General features: G+C 44.3%; 1 protein-coding gene across 9 annotated transcripts in view; it reads left to right on the top strand.

Moving 5' to 3' along the window:
* Positions 1–23048, top strand: part of tanc2b (tetratricopeptide repeat, ankyrin repeat and coiled-coil containing 2b) — a 218719-nt gene that overhangs the window by 109938 nt on the left and 85733 nt on the right. For all 9 annotated transcript variants that reach the window (XM_090212876.1, XM_090212875.1, XM_021576270.3 and 6 more), the window contains one exon: positions 18224–18403. In XM_090212876.1, coding sequence (XP_090069002.1) covers positions 18224–18403 — 180 coding nt within the window. The remainder of the gene's footprint in view (positions 1–18223; positions 18404–23048) is intronic.

Here is a 23048-nt window from a genome sequence, read left to right as displayed (position 1 = left end):
ATTCCCAGAATGTTTCATTAGGTTGTGGGAACAGTCTGGTGTTAACATTGTGGGGACATCACAAAAGATATGTTCCCAAAACACAAACTGTCCACTTGTGCAGATGATTCTACAATGTTTCTTTTAGGTTGCAAAAAACATTCACAACACATTTTGCTTTTCTTTAAAGTTTCCCAGTGGGAATATTGTGGGGATTTGACAAGAGATAGGTTCCCAAAACGCTAAAACTGCCCAGTTGTGCTGACATGCAGATAATGTGTGTATCAAGGTGCACGAAACCATGTCCCACGCCAGAGCCGCCACCGCGGACAGACACCCACCCAGACCCTCCCCTATAGGTTCAGGTTTTGCGGCCGGGGTCCGCACCTTTGGGGGAGGGGGGGGGAGGGTACAGTCACGTTCTGACCTTAGTTCTTTTGTTATGTCTTTGTTTTAGTATGGTCAGGGTGTGAGTTGGGTGGGTTGTCTATGATCCTTTTTCAATGTGGGGATTTTGTGTTTGGCCTGGTATGGTTCTCAATCAGAGGCAGGTGTCGTTAGTTGTCTCTGATTGAGAATCATACTTAGGTAGCCTTTTCCCACCTGTGTGGTGTGGGGGATTCTTTTCTGTTCAGTGTATTTTCAGCACCATACAGGACTGTTTGTTTGCTGTTTTATTTGTTTTGTTCAGTGTTCATTACGCTATAAAAAATATGAACACTTACCACGCTGCGCATTGGTCCCCCTATTCTTCCACCTACGATGAGCGTTACATGATGCTGGCACTTAGATCGCACTCAACCAGCTGTATAAGGCCATAAGCAAACAAGAAAATGCTCATCCAGTGAAACTTAATGCAGGGAAACTTACATCTGTTTTACCTAATTTCTATAAGCACATTTTACATGTGCAACCAGAGGGGGAAAAAAACAAGACCAACTTTACACAGACACGTGTAAGCTCTCCCTCGCCCTCCGTTTGGCAAATCCATAACTCTGTCCTCCTGATTCCTGCTTACAAGCGAAAACTAAAGCAGAAAGTACCAGTGACTCACTCAGTACGGAAGTGGTCAGATGACGCAAATGCTAAGCTACAGGACTGTTTTGCTAGCACAGAGTGGAATATGTTCCGGGATTCTTCTGATGGCATTGAAGAGTACACCACATCAGTTGCTGGCTTCATCAATAAGTGCCTCGTTGACGTCGTCCCCACAGTGACCGTACATACATACCCCAACCAAAAGCCATTGATTACAGGCAACACCCTCAGGGTAGAGGTGCCGCTTTCAAGGAGTGGGACTCTAACCCGGACGCCTATAAGAAATTCCGCTATGCCCTCCCACGAACCATCAAACAGGCAAAGGGTCAATACAGGGCTAAGATTGAATCCTACTACACCGGCTGCGACACTCGTCGGATGTGGCAGGGCTTGCAAACTATTACGGACTACAAAGGGAAGCACAGCCGCGAGCTGCCCAGTGACACAAGCCTACCAGACGAGCTAAATTACTTCTATGCTCGTGTGGAGGCAAACAACACTGAAGCATGTATGAGAGCGCCAGCTCTTTCCGGACTAATGTGTGATCACGCTCTCCATAGCCAATGTGAGTAAGACCTTTAACCAGGTCAACATACACAAGGCCGCAGGGCTAGATGGATTACCAGGACGTGTACTCCAAGCATACTCTGACCAACTGGCAAGTGTCTTCACTGACATTTTCAATCTCTCCCTGACGGAGTCTGTAATACCAACATGTCTCAAGTAGGGCTGGGCGATATATCAAGTTTTTTCTATATATTCAAGTTTATTTTTTAGCGCGATATGGAAAATGCTTGTATCGCAAGAATCGAGGTTTTGCTATAATGTTGTAACGTTTTACAAATGCAGCATCTCACTGTCTCTTATCTGTCAGCCCAATGTCGAATCATGTCCCAATTGCGTGACAACACGTGCACAGAGGTTATCCACCAATCATAACCCTAGACAGCCTTTCACAAATTGTATCCATGCCGGAGAAGTGTAGCGGCGGTAAGAATTCCACCAAAATGGAAAGTGAGGACGCCAGCTTAGCCTCTCATGAGGATGAAATCATCCCCAAAAAGGGCAGCAATGTTTTTTCAGTAATATGGAAGTGGTTTGGGTCTAAGAGGTCTGATGTTCAGCAAATGAATGTTCTGTGCAAAATGTGTCGAAAGACAATTGCAACGAAAAGCAGCCGTATAACCAACCACTTCCATCACCTGCAACTGAAACACGCGGTGGAATGGAGGAATGCGTGAGACTAAGCAATGCCGATTCCAGTCGCCCGATTCCCAAAACGTCTGCTAAAAGACAAACTATCATAGCCGCATCCTTTTCAAACGTAATCCCTTATGACAAGAAAAGTTTGAGGTGGAAGGAGATAACAGATGCAGTGACCTATTACATAGCAAAAGATATGGTCCAATATTTACAGTAGAAATGCCAGGGTTTAAAAAGCTGCTAGGTACAGTTGACCACAAATATCAGCTGCCAAGCCGCAAGTATTTCACGGAAGAAGCCCTGCTGCGATTATACACTGCTACCCGCGAAAGAGTCGCAGAGAAGCTGGCTAATGTTTCTTATTTTTCCACCACAGCCGATCTATGGTCGAGCAGAGCCATACCTAAGTTTGACTGTCCACTACATAAATGAAGACTGGAAATTGCAAATGTCTGCTTCCAGATGTCTTACTTTCCCGATGATCATACAGGTGAAGTAATAGCCTAGGGTATCAGACTCTCTGGCATCGTGGAAGGTGAGTGAAGACCGACTGGTGTGCATGACAACTGAGAGCAGGAGCAACATCATAAAATAATTGCGATTTAACTACTGGACCCGCCTGCAGTGCTTTGGGCACAGGCGTCACCTCACCATCAGTAAGTGTGACATTGGATAATTAAAGTGCATTCAAAAAAGTTATGTTCAGGCCAGCTGTAGGCGAATGTGTTTTTTGTTGTGTCATTCTGCCAATCCAATAGCAAATAACCACAGGCTGTTTTAACATTAACAACAAATTAACTAAATGAATACATTTTCAATCAAAATTATTATATAAATTACATATTCAAACAACTAGTGGTCAAACATTCCTAAACAATAGAATAGATTTGTGTATTGTTCATTTGTTTTGCACAAATAGGCCTTGACAGAAAGTCAACATACGAGAATACCACTAGAGTCTGCGAGACCGGGGGCGGAAGATGACTAATCGGCTGACAACATGGTAACGACTGGACCGGAAACGACTACGAGTAATGAGAGCACAGTACAAGAGAACACCACAGCAACTGTCACAAGTTCCGCTGCAACAGCGGGCCACAAACAGACGCAGGTATGTGTCTGTGGTGGTAGGCAAGTTACATCACACCATTGGTTGAGGATCCACCAGGGGAAGAAGGGGTGTTTTGGTAAAGAGAGACAGAGGCCTCGCATTGATTATTTTCTGCGAAATCGATCAAATCAGTCGAATGAAGAGTTAAATATGCGGGAGAAAGGTTCCAACCCCACCAGTTTCCAGTAGGCAACAAGAAATCAAGCGCCTTGTTCAAGAAAGGAGACAGCTTAAGAAACAGTGGAAGAAGGCCTCGGAAGTGGAAAAGGAGGGCATAGAGTCACTTCAGGCTGACATCAAAACCCGGTTGGCATCGCTCTGTAGAGCAGATAACCTACGGAAACGCAGAAGGAAGAAAGAACAAACTAGAACTCGATTCTATAAAGATCCCTTCAAGTTCCTTAAAAGTATCTTCACGAAGGAAAAAAGTGGAGCTCTAAAAACAACAAAGAAAGACCTAGAGGAGCACCTGAGAACAACAAACTTTGACTCAAAGCGACATGAACATCTGGCCATCCCATCAGATATCCCACCCATTGAACCCCCGGAACATCATATTGAGACCAGCCCTCCGACATGGAAAGAGGTGGAAAACACAGTTCGACGGGCAGAAACAGCATCAGCCCGGGGGCAAAATGGAGTCCCGTACAAAGTGTATAAGAACGCACCAGATGTCCTGGGGTTCCTCTGGAGGCTTATGAGAACAGCTTGGCAAAAGAAGATAATACCCAAAGTGTGGTGTAGGGCAGGCGGGTTCCTGATCCCTAAGTAGAAGGATGCAGTGAACATCAGCCAATTCCGCCCAATCTCCTTATTGAATGTCGAGGGTAAAATCTTCTTTACGGTCATTGCCCAGAGGATGGCCAAGTAACTGCAAAGGAATGCGTACGTCGATACATCTGTACAGAAGGCAGGAACATCAGGGTTCTCTGGCTGCTTGGAACATTCCAGCATGATCTGGCACCAGATCCAAATGGCAAAGGTGAAGAAAAGAGACCTCCATGTAGTCTTCCTCGACCTCGCCAATGCATTTGGCTCTGTGCCCCATGAACTCCTGTGGTCTGCCTTCAGATTTTTCCACATACCGGACACCATCACAACCCTGATGAAGTCGTACTTCCAGGATCTGCAGTTCTGCTTCACTACCTCATGGCAGTGCCTGAATGTAGGTATAATGGCAGGATGTACCATTTCTCCGTTGGAATTCATAATGGCAATGGAGGTTATCATCAGATCCTCAAAATGGGTTGCTGGTGGACAGCAAGTCGACTCTGGTTTCCGCCTCCCTCCACTCAGAGCCTACATGGACGACATTGCAACATTGACCACCACTGTCCCATGCACCAGGAGACTGCTCAGAAAACTCGAGGAGAACATCAGCTGGGCCCGTATGAAGATTAAACCATCCAAGTCACGCAGCATCTCGATTGTGAAGGGAGTACTCTCTGACCTGAAATCCTTCATCGGAGATGACCAAATCCCAACAGTGTCTGAGCAGCCTGTAAAAAGTCTTGGAAGGTGGTATGATGCAAGCCTGAAGGACAAAGACCAGGTGCAACAGCTGCACAAAGACATCAGTAGTAGCCTACAGTCCATCAACAACACCCAGCTACCTGGAAAGTTAAAGGCCTGGTGTCTGCAGTTTGGTCTCCTACCCCGGGTGTTGTGGCCCCTAGCAGTGTATGAGGTTCCAATCTCAACAGTGGAGAAGATGGAAAGAGGAGTCACAGGCTACTTAAAGAAGTGACTCGGAGTTCCACGATGCCTTACCACCATAGGCCTCTATGGAGATGGTGTCCTCAAGTTGCCCCTCACCAGTCTAACAGAGGAATTCAAGTGTGCAAAAACCAGGCTTCAGATGACACTGAATGAATCTCGAGACCCAGTGGTGAGCAACAACGCGCCGACCTTGGCAACTGGGCGCAAATGGAGGCCAGGAAAAGCAGTCCAGGTGGCAACAGCATCCCTCAGACATGCTGACATTGTTGGTCATGTTCAGCAAGGGAGAGGAGGCCTTGGGCTAACTAGCCGTGCTGCTTGGAGTAAGGCCACTGCACCAGAGCGGCGGAAGATGGTAGTGCAGGAAGTACACCATCAGGAGGAGGCTGCAAGGTGGGCCAAGGCAGTCTCTCTTGCCAAACAGGGACAGTGGACTCGATGAGACAGTGTGGAGAAGAGGAAGATCAGCTGGAAGGATCTGTGGGCCATGGAAGCGAGGCAGTTGAGCTTTTCCATCAGAGCAACATATGACGTCCTTCCAACACCAGTAAATCTTCACCAATGGTATGGTGAAGATCCGGACTGTGCCCTCTGTTCCATGCCAGCCAACCTCAGGCACATTCTCACAGGGTGTAAAACAAGCCTCACCCAAGGACGCTACACTTGGCGTCACAACCAAGTCCTTAAAAACCTTGCGTCCGCCCTGGAGGACAAGCGAGCTGCCACCAACTCCCTACCACCCCAGCAGCATCACACCCCTTACGGACAACCTTTGTTCGCGAAGGGGCTAAACCACCGAAGAGTGGCTCTACACCATTAGAGCGAGACCAGCTGCGCTTGGCCCGCTACTGGAAAATGCTAGCTGACATTGGCCGGCAACTTGTGTTTCCTCCGGAGATCGCAACCACCACCCTAAGACCTGACATGGTGCTCTGGTCCCGTTCGCTCAAGAAGGTCTTCATCATTGAGCTCACAGTACCCTGGGAGGACTCAGTAGATGAGGCTTATGAGCGAAAACATCTGCGCTATGCCGATCTAGCTGCCAAAGCACGGCATCATGGCTGGAACACAGAAGTCCGACCAGTGGAGGTGGGCTGCAGAGGTTTTGTGGCAACATCTACAACCAGACTGCTTAGAGACCTGGGAATTAAGGACCAGAGCCAGCGTTCGGCAATCAAAGCTGTATCGGTGGCGACAGAAGGCAGCAGTCAGTGGCTTTGGATGAAGAGGAAAGACCCCAGCTGGGCCCCGAAGTGAGAGGGCCAGGAGGTATGCGGTCAACAATGCTTGACTCAGGGAGGAGGACGCCCATGCCATGCATAGTCCCATGGGATGTTGGCTATCAACAACAAGGCAACTCTTATGACTAATTGGGAATGGGACGCAAGCGTAGGATTGATCACCCTGTCGCTGGCCGCTTTTGGGGAGGGTGTATAGTGTGAAAGGCCGAAACACCCTAGGAACCAAAGGTACACTACTGACAATGCGCTCCCCAAATTTCACCAGGCTCACTGTTCATGAACTCTTGGAAGTGCTTGCACAAAGAATAGGAACATCTCATCCTGTGTTCTTGGAATCTGAGGCCTTGTATATTTTTTATTTTAATAAAGAAAATTCAGTTAAGAATTATGTCTTGGCCTCAACAAAAAATATATATATTGTGAATCGTCCAAACCTTCTGATAAAAATTGAGATATTACTTTTAGGCCATATCGCCCATTCCTGCATGGGAAAGGGCAGTGTAGAGTGCAATAGAGATTGCATCATCTGTGGATCTGTTGGGGCGGTTTGCAAATTGGAGTGTGTCTAGGATTTCTGGTGTGAGCCATGACCAGCCTTTCAAAGCACTTCATGGCTACAGATGTGAATGCTACAGGTCGGTAGTCATTCAGGAAGGTTACCTTAGTGTTCTTGGGTACAGGCACTTTGGTGGTCTGCTTAAAATAGGTTGGTATTACAGACTCGGACAGTGAGAGGTGGAAAATGTCAGTGAAGACACTTGCCAGTTGGTCAGCGCATGCTCGCAGTATATGTCCTTTAAATCCATCTGGCCCTGCGTCCTTGTGAATGTTGACCTGTTTAAAGGTCTTACTCCCGTCGACTGCGGAGAGCATGATCACACAGTCTTCCGGAACAGCTGGTGCTCTCATGCATGTTTCAGTGTTATTTGCCTCGAAGTGAGCATAGATATTAGTTTAGTAGTTTAGCTCGTCTGATAGGCTTGTGTCACTGGGCAGTTCTCGGCTGTGCTTCCCTTTGTAGTCTGTAATGGTTTGCAAGCCCTGCCACATCCGACGAGCGTCAGAGCCGGTGTAGTACGATTCGATCTTAGTCCTGTACTGACGCTTTGCCGGTTTGATGGTTCGTCGGAGGGCAAATAGGGATTTCTTATAGGCGTCCGGGTTAGAGTCCCGCTCCTTGAAAGCGGTAGCTCTAGCCTTTAGCTCAGTGCGGATGTTGCCTGTATCCATGGCTTTCACAGTTTTTCACAATTCCTGACTTTTAATCATAGTAAATATTCCCTGTCTGAGGTCATTTAGGATCACCACTTTATTTTAAGAATGTGAAATGTCAGAATAATAGTAGAGAGAAAAAATTTATTTCAGCTTTTATTTTTTTTCATCACATTCCCAGTGGGTCAGAAGTTTACATACACTCAATTAGTATTTGGTAGCATTGCCTTTAAATTGTTTAACTTGGGTCAAACTTTTCGGGTAGCCTTCCACAAGCCACAATAAGTTGGGTGAATTTTGGCCCATTCCTCCTGACAAAGCGGGTGTAACTGAGTCAGGTTTGTAGGCCTCCCTGCTCGCACATGCTTTTTCAGTTCTGCCCACACATTTTCTGTGGGATTGAGGTCAGGGCTTTGTGTTGGCCATTCTAATACCTTGACTTTGTTGTCCTTAAGCCATTTTGCCACAACTTTGGAAGTATGCTTGGGGTCATTGTCCATTTGGAAGACCCATTTGCGACCAAGCTTTAACTTTAACTGATGTCTTGAGATGTTGCTTCAATATATCCACAAAAATGTCCTTCCTTATGAAGCCATCTATTTTGTAAAGTGCACTAGTCCCTTCTGCAGCAAAGCACCCCCACAACATGACGCTGCCACCCCGTGCTTCACAGTTGGGATGGTGTTCTTTGGCTTGCAAGCCTCGCCCTTTTTCCTCCAAACATAATGATGGTCATTATGGCCAAGCAGTTCTATTTTTGTTTCATCAGACCACTGGACATTTACAAAAAGTACGATCTTTGTCCCCATGTGCAGTTGCAAACCGTAGTCTGGCTTTTTTATGGCGGTTTTGGAGCAGTGGCTTCTTTCTTGCTGAGCGGCCTTTCAGGTAATGTCGATATAGGACTCGTTTTACTGTGGATATAGATACTTTCGTACCTGTTTCCTCCAGCTTCTTCACAAGGTCCTTTGCTGCTGTCCTGGGATTGATTTGCACTTTTCGCACCAAAGTACGTTCATCTCTAGGAGACAGAACGCATCTCCTTCCTGAGCGGTATAACGGCTGCGTGGTCTTATGGTGTTTATACTTGCGTACTATTGTTTGTACAGATGTTTGTACAGATGAACGTGGTACCTTCAGGCGTTTGGAAATTGCTCCCAATGATGAACCAGACTTGTGGAGCTCTACAAATTGTTTTCTGAGGTCTTGGCTGATTTCTTTTGATTTCCTATGATGTCAAGCAAAGAGGCACTGAGTTTGTAGGTAGGCCTTGAAATACATCCACAGATACACCTCCAATTGACTCAAATGATGTCAATTAGCCTATCACAAGCTTCTAAAGCCAATTACATCATTTTCTGGAATTTTCCAGGCTGTTTAAAGGCATAGTCAACTTACTGTATGTAAACTTCTGACCCACTGGAATTGTGATACAGTGTATTATAAGTGAAATAATCTGTCTGTAAACAATTGTTGGAAAATGTACTTGTGTCATGCACAAAGTAGATGTCCTAACCGACTTGCCAAAACTATAGTTTGTTAACAAGAAATTTGTGGAGTGGTTGAAAAACAAGTTTTAATGACTCCAACCTAAGTGTATGTAAACTTCCGACTTCAACTGTACATGCGGTCACTGTGGGGATGACGTCATCAATGCACTTATTGATGAAGCCAATGACTGATGTGGTGTACTCATCAATGCCATCGGAGGAATCCCGGAACATATTCCATTCTGTGCTAGCAATACAGTCCTGTAGCTTAGCATCTGCTTCATTTGACCACGTTTTTATTGATCTAGTCACTGGTGCTTCCTGCTTGAATTTTTGCTTGTAACAGGAATCAGGATGGTGGAGTTACGATCAAATTTGCCAAATGGAGGGCAAGGTAGAGCTTTGTATGCGTCTCTGTGTGTGGAGTGAAGGCTGTCTACAGTTTTTTTTCCCTCTGGTTGCACATTTAACATGCTGATAGAAATTTTGTAAAACTGATTTAAGTTTCCCTGCATTAACGTCCCTGGCTACTTGGAGCGCCTCCTCTGGGTGAGCGTTTTCTTATTTTCTTATGGCGGAATACAGCTTATTCAATGCTGTCTTAGTGCCAGCCTCCTACTGTGGTGGTATGTAAACAGCTATGAAAAATACAGATGAAAACTTTCTCGGTAGATCGTGTGGTCTACAGCTTATCATGAGATACTCTACCTCAGGCGAGCAATAGCTTGAGACTTCCTTAGATATCGTGCACCAGCTGTTAATTACAAAAATACATGTCTTACCAGACGTCGCTGTTCTATCCTGCCGGTTCAGAGCATTACCAGCCAGCTGTATGTTGATAGTGTCTTCGTTCAGCCACGACTCAATGAAGCATAAGATATTATAGTTTTGAATGTCGTGTTGGTAGTTTAATCTTGCGTGTAGGTCATTGATTTTATTCTCCAAAGATTGCACGTTTACTACCAGAATGGAAGGAAGTGGGGGTTTATTCGATTGCCTATGAATTCTCAGATGGCAGCCCGCCGTCTGGCGCCTTTTTCTCAGCCTCCTCCTCATGCAATTCACAGGGATCTTGGCCTGTTCCCGAGAAAGCAGTATATTGTTCGCGTTGTGCTCGTCAGACTCATTAAATGTAGAAAAGGATTCTGCCAGTCCGTGGTGAGTAATTGCAGTCCTGATGTCCAAAAGTTATTTTCGGTCATAAGAGATGGTAGCGGCAACATTAAGTCCAAAATAATTTTTAAAACAATTTTTAAAAACGAACAAAAAACCTGTGCCCCGGCACATTGACTCTGTACCAGTTCCCCCTGTATATAGCCTCGTTACTGTTTTTTTTATTGTTTCTCTTTAATTAAAAAAAATAATTTTTTTTCATATTTTTTTTACTTCAGTTTATTTTTGTAGATACTAAACACAAATATTTCTTCAAATTGTATTGTTGGTTAAGGGCTTGTAAGTAAGTATTTCACTTTAAGGTCTACACCTGTTGTGTTCGGCTCATGTGACAAATGCAATTTCATTTGATTTGATCATCAGGAGTGGGCAATGTTGCAGCACCTGCTAACCCCATCCCAGGTCACCACAACTACTGCAATTCCCCACCAGTAGAAAACAACCCATGAGATCCTCACCCCCGCACAACTTGTTTTTTGAAACTTAATTGTTGATTCTTAAATCAATCAATATCACTCGTGTTCACATTTGACATAACTTACTGTTCTGTTTTTTAAAGTATTACCAGTTTTCATATTTGAAAGATTTTCTATTCTCGTTTAAGAGCTTCATGGCATAAAACGTATGGTTTTGTTGTTAATACAATGTTCTATAATAAAAGCTGTGTGGCCTTCCACTTAATGTAACTTTTAAAAATAATTTAATAAAATAAAAAACTAAACAAAACACATGTATTTTTATATTAGCACTGGCATTTATAGGCAGGCTCAATCAAGTGCTCAAATAGTTTGAAAGAAAACATTTGGCATTGGAACCAGATCTGGAACTCAAACAATGCCTGATATATTGGCAACTCTATTGGAACTAGGCACTGGCAAATAAAAACATTACTTTTTGTCATTAAAATCCTCCAAACCCTCAACAGTCCAGCCTTCCTCTGTCTATTGTCCTCGTCTCTCCGTCTATTCTCATCTTCTCCACATCAATTCTCGTTGTCCCTACGCCTATTCTCCTCATCCATCATCCTCCTGTACTCCTCCTCTCTCTTCTCCTTCTTCTTGTACTCCTCCTCTATCTTCTCCCTCTTGCGGTCCTCCTCAACTCTCTGTTTTCCTTGTCTCTCTTCTCTCTTTTTATTGCATCTTTCTCTCTTTTCATCATGAGTGCTGGCCGGCCTCTCTCTTTTGATCTATGTCCTGCATCTCTCTGAGTAGTGTGACCCACTCTGGCTCTCTCCTCCTCTTGGGAGTTCTATCTTTTTCTCCCTCTCTCTCTCTCGGTTCCTGAACTTTTCCTGAAAACACCACTACCTTCTGGCTGGATGAGGCAATGACAACAGGCGGTGTAATAGCGGGCCTTATGTGAATTGGGCCATCAGGTGCTCTCCCCTCCCTCTGTACTCACCCCAGTTTGGGGACACTTCAAATCCTAAAAGAAACCAGTTAGCTGGACTCACCATACTCACCATACAACCTGGACATTGTGAAGATATTGAGACATTTTAGATGTCTACTGTATACAGAAAATAAATACTTTTATCTTTGTCCTTCCCCTTCTGACAGTACACTTGCACAAATGCCCTAGGCAAAGCACAGTAATATATTACAGTTACTAACTATCAGTTGGCAAATACAGATAAAATACACCCAGGCATTAGTAACCAATTGAAAGGTGAATTGATGCCAGCACAAAACTTGTATTTTTTGTCCCCCCAAATTTCCTGCCAACCTGTAACGTTATCACTCGCTCCCAAGGATGTATTGCATCATGAATGTAAATGAGCCAGATCATATAAGCTGCAGTAACTTAACAGTCTAGTGATTGTTAATGTTAGGTAATGTTCCCAGCAATTCAGCTTCTTACTCAAACCCCTTCAAGGCCGCATGCCTCTTTCCTGTGAACCGGAATTAGTTTCTAGCATGCCAGGTGATCAACTTCAGTCCTTATGATGTAAATAGACACCCTTTTTAGATAAACCTGTGGCAAGTTAACGTGACATAAATCAGGTTTAAAACCATTAGCTACCAACCGCATATAAGCCTCATGTTGGGTAGTTAGTTAGATAGCATTCACACTGAACAACAATATAAACACAACAGGCAAAAATGTCAAAGGTTTTACTGAGTTACAGTTCATATAAGGAAACCAGTCAATTTAAATAAATTCATTAGACCCTAATCTATGGTTTTCACCTGACTGGGCAGGGGCACAGCCATGGGTGGGCCTCGGAGGGCATAGGCCTAGCCACTGGGGAGCCAGGCCCAGCCAATCAGAATTAGTTTTTCCCCACAAAAAGGCTTTATTACAGACAGAAATACTCCTCAGTTTACTCAGCTGTCCGTTTGACTGGTCTCAGACAATCCCACAGTTAAAGAAGCTGGATGTGGAGGTCCTGGGCTAGTTACACGTGTTCTGCTGTTGTGGGGCCGGTTGGACGTACTGCCAAATTCTCTAAAACGACATTGGAGGCAGCTTATGATAGATAAATGAACATTCAATTCTCTCACAACAGCTCTGATGGACATTCCTGCAGGTAGCATGCTATTTGCATGCTCCTTCAAAAGTTGAGACATCTGTGGCATTGTGTTGTGTGACAAAACAGCACATTTTAGAGTGGCCTTTTATTTTCCCCACCACAAGGTGCACCTGTGTAATGATAATGATGTTTAATCAGCTTCTTGATATGCCACACCTGTCAGGTGGATGGATTATCTTGGCAAAGGAGAAATGCAAATGTGTGCACAAAATCTGAGAGAAATATGCTTTTTGTGTATATGGGAAATTTCTGTGATCTTTTATTTCAGCTCATGAAACATGGAACCAACACTTTACACGTTGTGTTTATATTTATGTTCAGTATAGTTAATATACTGGCAAGTTTGATCTATAAGTAGCCAACTGATGTTCGCTAGCTAGCTAACATACTGGTACATGTATGCTATGCGGTTTGTAAGGCTAGCGTTGCTAACAAATTGTCAGCCAACATAACGTTTCATTTAACTTACTTGACAAGTCATTACTTTTATATTACCTTGCTCAACATTTTCTTAACATTTGTCATAATTAGCTAAAGCGATGAATATTTACTTTTTGTACTTACATTTGTATCCGCTCTCGTCGAACTTCGGCTGCATATTTTCCGCCATTTTCTTCAAATCTGAAAATGTTGTGAAGCTTCGCATTTACTGAATCGGAATACAACACAAAATGTGTAAGAAACATCAACCATTTTTTAACACATCCATGTTGTGTTACTTTTAACATAAAGTGTTGCCCTTTTAAAAAAACCTGTTTGGATTAGCGATTTTTCCAATAGAATCCAAGATTCTCACAATCATATAGGATTTTGTTACCTCTATCAAAATCCTGTTGAAATCCTGTTGGAATCCTGTTGGACTACAGTTTTCTTATTCGAAGATTTTGTCACCTCTATCAGAATCCTATATCCTATTGGAGTACTTTCTTTCCTATTGGAATTCAAAAGAAATCTGATTGGATCCTATTGTTTTTCTGTTCTTATGTTATTTATTTACAATACAAAACACACATACAAACAACAACATACAGATGCACACAAACATCCACAACGTCACCCCTGCCCAGACCCACCTGCTCACACCCCCATCTCCAACACCTGTATCATGTGCCACATGGCCTCAAACTGCACCAATTTGTTTCTGTCGGTTGCCCACACACTTTCAACATTTAGATAATAAAGCATTTGACCTTTCCATTGTGTTAATGATGGATGACTGGTTGATTTCCAGTTTTGAAGTATGCTTTTACAAGATGATTGACAAGAAAAGTGTCGTCCAACCCATTGGGTATCTCACTGCACCTTCTTATGCCACGTCTTGAAATATGCATACAGACGGATTCAAAATAAATGTATCCTAAAGGAGTCTTGTAGGATTGTGTCACCCCAATCAGAAACTTATTAGAACCCATTAAATTATAGTTTGTTGTCATTAGTTTGAGTACAATACAACAACATTAATTACAAAATGTTATATGATCGGAAACACTGACGTCTTTGAGGATAAACACCGACGTCTTTGAGGATAACACAGTGCCACCAACGCAGCCCACTACCAAGGACTGTGGGCTCTCCTCCGTGGCCGACGTGAGTAAGACATTTAAGCGTGTTAACTCTCACTAAGCCTGCCAACCCAAACTGCATCCACAGTCGCGTCCTCAGAGCATGCGCAGGCCAGCTGGCTGGAGTGTTTACGGACATATTCAATCTCTCCCTATCCCAGTCTGCTGTCCCCACATGCTTCAAGATGTCCACCATTCTTCTTGTACCCAAGAAAGCAAAGGTAACTGAACTAAATGACGGTCTGAACCCCGCCCTGTGTAACTGGGTCCTTGACTTCCTGACAGGCCGCCCCCAGGTGGGAAGGTAGGAAACAACCCCTCCACTTCATTGATCCTCAACACTGGGGCCCCACAAGAATGCGTGCTCAGCCCCCTCCTGTACTCTGTTCACCCAACTTCAACTCAATCATCAAAGTTTGCAGACGACACAATGGTAGTAGGCCTGATTACCAACAATGACGAGACAGCCAATAGGGAGGAGGTGAGGGCTTGGGAGTGTAGTGCCAGGAAAATAACCTCTCATCCAACGTCAACAAAACAAAGGAGCTTATCGTGGACTTCAGGAAACAGCAGAGGGAGCACCCCCATCCACATCAACGGGGCCACAGTGGAGAAGGTGGAAAGCTTCATGTTCCCCAGCGTACACATCACTGACGATCTGAAATGGTCCACCCACACAAACATTGTGGTGAAGAAGGCGCAACAGCACCTCTTCAACCTCAGGAGGCTGAAGAAATTTGGCTTGGCACCTAAAACCCTCACAAACCTTTACAGATGCACAATTGAGAGCATCCTGTCGGGCTGTATCACCTCCTGGTACGGCAACCGCACCGCCCGCACCGCAGGGATCTCCAGAGGGTGGTGCGGTCTGCCCAACGCATCACCGGGCGGCATACTACCTGCCTTCCAGGACACCTACAGCACCTGATGTCACAAGAAGGACAAAAATATCATCAAGGACAACAACCACCCGAGCCACTGCCTGTTCACCCTGCTATCATCCAGAAGGCAAGGGTAGTAAAATCCTATATAGGTTCCAAAATCTGATAGGATATTGAAAGGATGCCTTGAGTAATTTACACAAATCATGTGTTAAATGTGACAGCACTTTGATTGTGTTAAAAGTAACACGTTATCCCTAGATAGACACACAGATGTGTTAAAAAATAACACAGCGTGTTGTGTTTTACACATCTGTTCTAAGTGTGTATTCATGGCAGTATGGTCAATCAGGAATTCCATGCTTAATTTTGAATATTCTTAGACATGACTAACCCAATGAAATACTGGTAACTGGGTTATTCCCCATCACTTCACCCATCCTCTGTGTATTCTGCGTACTTCCAGGCTCATATTTACAGGTGTACAAGGTATCCAAGACTGTAAGTGCTGATCTAGGATCACTTTTGCTTTTCAGATCATGAAAAATAAGATATCAAATCAAATTTATTGATATAGCCCTTCATACATCAGCTGATATCTCAAAGTGCTGAACAGAAACCCAGCCTAAAACCCCAAACAGCAAGCAATGCAGGTGTAGAAGCACGGTGGCTGGGAAAAACTCCCTAGAAAGGCCAAAACCTAGGAAGAAACCTAGAGAGGAACCAGGCTATGTGAGGTGGCCAGTCCTCTTCTGGCTGTGCCGGGTGGAGATTATAACAGAACATGGCCAAGATGTTCAAATGTTCATAAATGACCAGCATGGTCAAATAATAATAATCACAGGCAGAACAGTTGAAACTGGAGCAGCAGCACGGCCAGGTGGACTGGGGACAGCAAGGAGTCATCATGTCAGGTAGTCCTGAGGCATGGTCCTAGGGCTCAGGTCCTCCAAGAGAGAGAAAGAAAGAGAGAATTAGAGAGAGCATACTTAAATTCACACAGGACACCGGATAGGACAGGAGAAGTACTCCAGATATAACAGACTGACTCTAGCCCCCCGACACACAAACTACTGCAGCATAAATACTGGAGGCTGAGACAGGAGGGGTCAGGAGACACTGTGGCCCCATCCGAGGACACCCCCGGACAGGGCCAAACAGGAAGGATATAACCCCACCCACTTTGCCAAAGCACAGCCCCCACACCACTAGAGGGATATCTTCAACCACCAACTTACCATCCTGAGACAAGGCAGAGTATAGCCCACAAAGATCTCCACCACGGTACGACCCAAGGGGGGGGCGCCAACCCAGACAGGAAGATCACATCAGTGACTCAACCCACTCAAGTGACGCACCCCTGCTAGGGATGGTATGAAAGAGCCCTAGTAAGCCAGTGACTCAGCCCCTGTAATAGGGTTAGAGGCAGAGAATCCCAGTGGAAAGAGGGGAACCGGCCAGGCAGAGGCAGCAAGGGCGGTTCGTTGCTCCAGAGCCTTTCCGTTCACCTTCACACTCCTGGGCCAGACTACACTCAATCATATGACCCACTGAAGAGATGAGTCTTCAGTAAAGACTTAAAGGTTGAGACCGAGTTTGCGTCTTTCACATGGGTAGGCAGACCATTCCATAAAAATGGAGCTCTATAGGAGAAAGCCCTGCCTCCAGCTGTTTGCTTAGAAATTCTAGGGACTATTAGGAGGCCTGCGTCTTGTGACCGTAGCGTATGTGTAGGTATGTACGGCAGGACCAAATCAGAGAGATAGGTAGGAGCAAGCCCATATAATGCTTTGTAGGTTAGCAGTAAAACCTTGAAATCAGCCCTTGCCTTGTCAGGAAGCCAGTGTAGGGAGGCTAGCACTGGAGTAATATGATCAAATTTTTTGGTTCTAGTCAGGATTCTAGCAGCCGTATTTGGCACTAACTGAAGTTTATTTAGTGCTTTATCCGGGTAGCCGGAAAGTAGAGCATTGCAGTAGTCTAACCTAGAAGTGACAAAAGCATGGATACATTTTTCTGCATCATTTATGGGGGACCATATCAAGCATCTCAAAGGCGAAATTATATCGGGTGCGTTTTTTTACAGTTAGTCTGTATTCTGCATTTCAGTCTGAATTTATAAATCTGGACAAAATAAAGACATCCTTTCTTTTAGTAGAGTATATCTGATCCACATTAAAGAAACATGGTTAAAGAATATGTGGGATTGGACCGGCATTTTTCAGATATGCAGCCAGATCATTAACCCTCTGCGTCAATGTTACCACAACCTAAAGAAGTGTGTGAGGAACTTTTAAAGAACAACATGCATTTGTTCTGGTAATGTTGTTGTAATATCAGGTTAATGTTTTTTGCACCCTAAAATAAACGTATTATCATCTGCACAACTGGACGGTTTTTGTGTTTTGGGAACATGTCTTTTGTGATGTCCCCACAATGTTACCACCAGACTGTTCACACAACCTAATGAAACATTCTGGGAACCTTTTAAAGAACAGACGTGTTCTGGGAATGTTCTTGTAACATCAGGCAAATGTTTTATTCAAGCATTGCATAATCATCAGCACGACTGGACAGTTTTTGAGTTAAGAGAACATTTTCTGCAACCTAACAAATGTTCTAGGAACGTTCACAGAACCAATTTAGTTTGCTGGGAAAACATTACTGATACATTGTGATATTACATTACCTGGAAACCTAATAAAAACTTTTGGGGAATGTTCGGCGAACATTCCAAGGATAGTTCATTTAAAACATAAAAAAAGGGATGTTATCATCCTAATGTTAGATAAAACCTTAACTAGAACTTAATTGGAATCTTGTCTAATGTTCTGGGAATGTTCCCGGTTTGCTAAGTATTTACAATGCCACTAGAAGCACATGTATAATACCTTATAAGTTATGCATAATGCAATACAATGCACAACAAATACGCTAATAACTGTTCTGAAACATCTATGGCTACACTCACAATACTGTAAATGTTGTAATGCCAGACGTTAAATGAAATAGCTAGTATATGTGTGGAACATTAATATTATTGTCTTGTGATGCTGACTTTTCTGCTTCCTCCTGCAGGTGGTAGTATAGACAGTGACTGTGCCTTTGAGGGCGACTATGCCCTTCCGCCTCTCTCTATGACCGAGGGCATGCAGCACATCCGCATCATGGAGGGCGTTTCACGCTCCCTGCCCTCCTCCCCACTGCTCACACACCAGACCATCAGTGTCCGGCTGCAGCCCATCAAGAAGCTCACAGGTAATGGTCACAGAAATATACACAACACCTCCACAGGAGAAATCCCGTAGGTCAAACTGTGTTGTTGTCTGCTCCTTTGGGCGTTCGGTTAATAACCAATCGCCCAATGTCACTCATTCGTGTTGGAATGTCGTGTGGGGGAATACATAAGTCAGTTACATGATGGTAACTGGGAAGTTGGATGCTTACGTCAGTGTTCACTGATGCCGGTCAACACAAGTCATTGTGAACTCAATAAATGATTAACTACAGCCCTCCCATGTCAAGGCCCACTAATAATCACTTCAGGCTTACCTAATAGCTAGGCTGGGATGCCAGGAACGGCAGATATGAGCTGTGGTTGTCTGTCTATCTTCCTATCCTGCTCGTGTCTGACCTTGTCACTCACCACTAACTGATCATTTCCTGTCACAGTCATCTCGGAAATCAGCTTCACTCCCAATCTCTCTCTAGTTCTCCTCAGTCTCACTCTCTTTCTCCTCGTTCTCTTTCTCCTCAGTCTCTCTCTTTCTCTCTTTCGCTCGTTTGCTCGCTCTCTCCTCAGTCTATATCTCTCCCACTCTCTCTCTTCAGTCTATCTCTCAGTAACTTGATCATTGAAAGCTACAGTCATTGCACTGTAATGGGCTAGTGTGGCTGGGCAGTGCAGGCTTGAATTGAATTAGAAAAATTAGTTTTATTCCTTAAGTGTCTACAGAGTGAAAGGGATTGGGTGTGAAACGCATTGTCCAACATTCACCACTAGGGTGCAGTTTACCACTCTCATCCTGGTGATTTAGCCTAGTTGTATCATTAACCCTCTCCTACAGTGCCTTCAGAATGTATTTACACTCTTGAGTTTTTCCCCGTTTTGTTGTGTTACAGACTGAATTTACAATGGATTAAATTGAGCTGTTTTATCGCTGGCCTTCACACAATACTTCACACAACACAATCAAACTGATATTATGTTTTCAGAATGTTAACCAATTAATAAAAAATGAAAAGCTGAAATGTCTTGAGTAAATAAGTATTTAACCCATTTGTTATGGCAAGCCTAAATAAGTTCAGGACTAAAAATGTGTTTACAAGTCACATAATAAGTTGCATGGACTTACTCTGTGTGCAATAATAGTGTTTGACATGATACAATGATACATGATACACATACAATTATCTGTAAGGTACCTCAGTCGAGTAGGGAATTTTAAACACAGATTCAACCACAAAGTCCAGATTCAGCCTAGCAAAGAAGGACACCTATTGGTAGATGAAAACAAAAAATAAATAAACAGACATTGAATATCCTTTTGTTTCAATATAACCAGTGATTACAAAGATACAGGCCTCCTAACTCAGTTGCCAGAGAGGAAGGAAACCGCTCAGGGATGTCACCATGAGGCCAATGGTGACTTTAAAACAGTTACAGAGTTTAATGGCTGTGATAGGAGAAAATTGAGGATGGTTTAGCAACTTAGTTAGCTCACAATACTAACCTAATTGACAGAGTGAAAAGAAGGAAGCCTGTACAGAATACAAATATTCCAAAACATGCATCCTGTTTGTAACAAGGCACTAAAAAAGACTGAAAATAAATGACAGCAATTAACGTTTTGTCCTGAATTCAATGTGTTATGTTTGGGGCAAGTCCAATACAACACATTACTGAGTACCACTCTTTTTCAAGCATAGTGGTGGCTGCATATTTTTTAGGTATGCTTGAAAACATTAAAGACAGGGAAGTTTTTCAGAATAAAAAATAAACGTAATGGAGTTAAGAACAGGTCGAAATCCTAGAGGAACACCTGGTTCAGTCTGGGTTATTGTGTGTAGGTGGTGAGAAAATGTTCAATTCAATTCAGGCAGTAACACAACAAAATGTGGAATAAGTCAAGGGGTATGAATACTTTACTTTCTGTTTGTACACCATACAGAATTATTTATTTCTCTAAACTGGGCTTTTTAAAAGCCCTGTTATCTTAACCGGGGGTGCTGCTTCCTACTGCTGGAAGAGAAGGCTTTCTGTTGTTGGTGACAGGAGCCAGGAGAGTTTGGGTCGGATCGGAGGGAATGGGGCCTGAAAATTACATCTCATAGCGAGCCAATCTCCGTCTCCGTCTCTCTCTCTCTCTCTCTCTCTCTCTCTCTCTCTCTCTCTCTCAACTCCACACTGCTTACAGCCCCCTTTGTCTGTTTAATCCACTTTTCTTCCCTCTCTCCTTTCCTCTTTCGTGTCTGTAGAACATTCAGCCTAATTTACTAACACTTTCATCTGCGTGAATCAAAAGGAATTCTGGGTAGTTTCATTGTGCTTGCTGTTATCTTGATGACTGTTGTCGTAGAGAGGAGCGTTGTTGTTTTCAGAATAACACAGAAACGGCTCTCGTTCTCTCTTTGTTATGCAAGTCCTTATTTCACAGTTTGGTTGTGAACACTGTGACTGTGTATACATGCACAGTCATTCAATTTATGATTTACAATTTGCCTTGTTAATGCAATATAATCATAATTACAATTTGCCTTGTTAATGCAATATAATCCTAATTATAATTTGCCTTGTTAATGCAATATAATCATAATTTGCCTGGTTAATGTATGCCAGTTAGATGCTGATAGTGATGCAGATGCAGTTGCTGCTGTGGTGTATTTTGGGAGGTAACATGGGAATAAGAGATCCTCATTACTTTTAATTTGATACTCCGCTGTGTGCTAACTCTGCTGCATTGCTACTTTCATGCGTTTTATTTTACCTCTGCACAATGAGTCCAATTGCATCAGCATGCTGCATGTGTGCCAGTGCAAAGATGTACCACCTCTGGAGTGTAGCTTACGCACCGGTTCATGTGTTTTGCAAAATAGAAATAAATAGTCTTTCTCTGCCTTTTAATCTGCCTCGAAGTCAGATGTGGGCGTCCATAGCCACAACACCAGATTGGGCATGGTCCCGAGCACCCCAGCCTTCTTCCCACTCTTTAATTAATCCAACCCAGTGCCACTCCTTTACACCGCCTGCCAGTGCCAAGTTACAATATGGGCATCTGAGGCTCAGGCTTCATCCCAAATGGCACCCTATTCCCTTTATAGTGCAATACTTTCGAACAGGGTTCGTTGTGCACTATACAGGCAATAAGGTGCCATTTGAGATGCATATCAAAGCCTCTCCACCTCCCAGCACCCAGCAGGGACCAGCAGGCTTCAGCAGCAGGCACAGTCTTCAGCCTGGCTGGATGCACCTTGATCCCCTCATGGAGGGCCTCCCTTTCTCCTTTCCTCCCCAGCTCTCACCAGTCTTACCCAGCCCTCCCCTGCACACCAAGTATTCCCCAGCTCTCACCCAGTCCTCATTTGCTTTCCCCCGCGCTCCCCCTTCCCTCTCTTTCCCTCCCCAGATCTCCCCTGCTATCCCCAGCCCTCCGCAGCAGCATCCTCCCCCTTCTCCTCCTCAGCCCTACCACCAGCCCTCCTGCTCTGCCTTGATTGGCCTCAGGGAGCTGGGAGCTGGTAGGGAGCTGGCAGGCAGTAGAGCTGTTTTATTGGCTTATTCAACCTCACTGTTCCAGATAGAATGACAATGCTCTGAAAGCAGTGCTGACCTTTTTAGGAAATCAATGAGTTTCTGATTTAATCTCTTCTCCTCACTCCGCTCTCTCTGCCTGCGTGGAGGTTTCACCCAGGGGGTCCCAGCTGCTCTGAACCCAACCTGTGAAATAGATTGGAGAGGCAGGCAGGAGGGCGGGAGCTGCCAGAGGGTGCCTAAGGCTATACCCCTTTACAGAGCCTGCGGTATCATGGTCTGCATCCCAAATGCCACCCTATTCCCTATGGGCCCTGGTAAAAAGTAGTGCGCTATAAAGGGAATAGGGTGTCATTCGGAAGGCAACCATGGTGCCACAATTCCTCCGGCTGGCGTGGAAATGTCACACTGCCTTTGGTCCAGAGGATCACAAGAGCAGTCTGTTCTCTCTGGTGGTGGGTTCTGAACACTGGGCAACAGACAGCAACATCCTGACCTGTCTGTTCTCTCTGGTGGTGGGTTCTGAACACTGGGCAGCAGACAGCAACATCCTGACCAGTCTGTTCTCTCTGGTGGTGGGTTCTGAACACTGGGCTGCAGACAGCAACATCCTGACCTGTCTCTGGTGGTGTGTTCTGAACACTGGGCAGCAGACAGAAACATCCTGACCTGTCTGTTCTCTCTGGTGGTGGGTTCTGAACACTGGGCAGCAGACAGCAACATCCATTAACTATAGGGGATTAGAGTCGTGACCTGTCTGTTTGGGCTTCAAACACTCAGCATTGATTCCATTCCACTGCTATGCTATTGTGTTATTTGATCTCTCCCACCACTGCTGCTAGTCCACTGTGATGTGCGTCTGGGTTTAGTCTGGAACGGCTGAGGAATTGATACACATGAAATGGATAACACATGCAGTACACATGAAATTGATAACACATGCAGTACACATGAAATGGATAACACATGCAGTACCCATGAAATGGATAACACTTGCAATACACATGAAATGGATAACACATGCAGTACACATGAAATGGATAACACATGCAGTACACATGAAATTGATAACACATGCAGTACACATGAAATGGATAACACATGCAGTACACATGAAATTGATAACACATGCAATACACATGAAATGGATAA

The sequence above is a fragment of the Oncorhynchus mykiss genome, chromosome 20 (genome assembly GCF_057628025.1).
Source record: "Oncorhynchus mykiss isolate SJ-2025 chromosome 20, ASM5762802v1, whole genome shotgun sequence".
In the NCBI taxonomy this organism is placed as follows: Eukaryota; Metazoa; Chordata; class Actinopteri; order Salmoniformes; family Salmonidae; genus Oncorhynchus; species Oncorhynchus mykiss.
The sequence above is the reverse complement of the archived record's forward strand: the minus strand, read 5'-3'. Positions and strand labels throughout refer to the sequence as shown.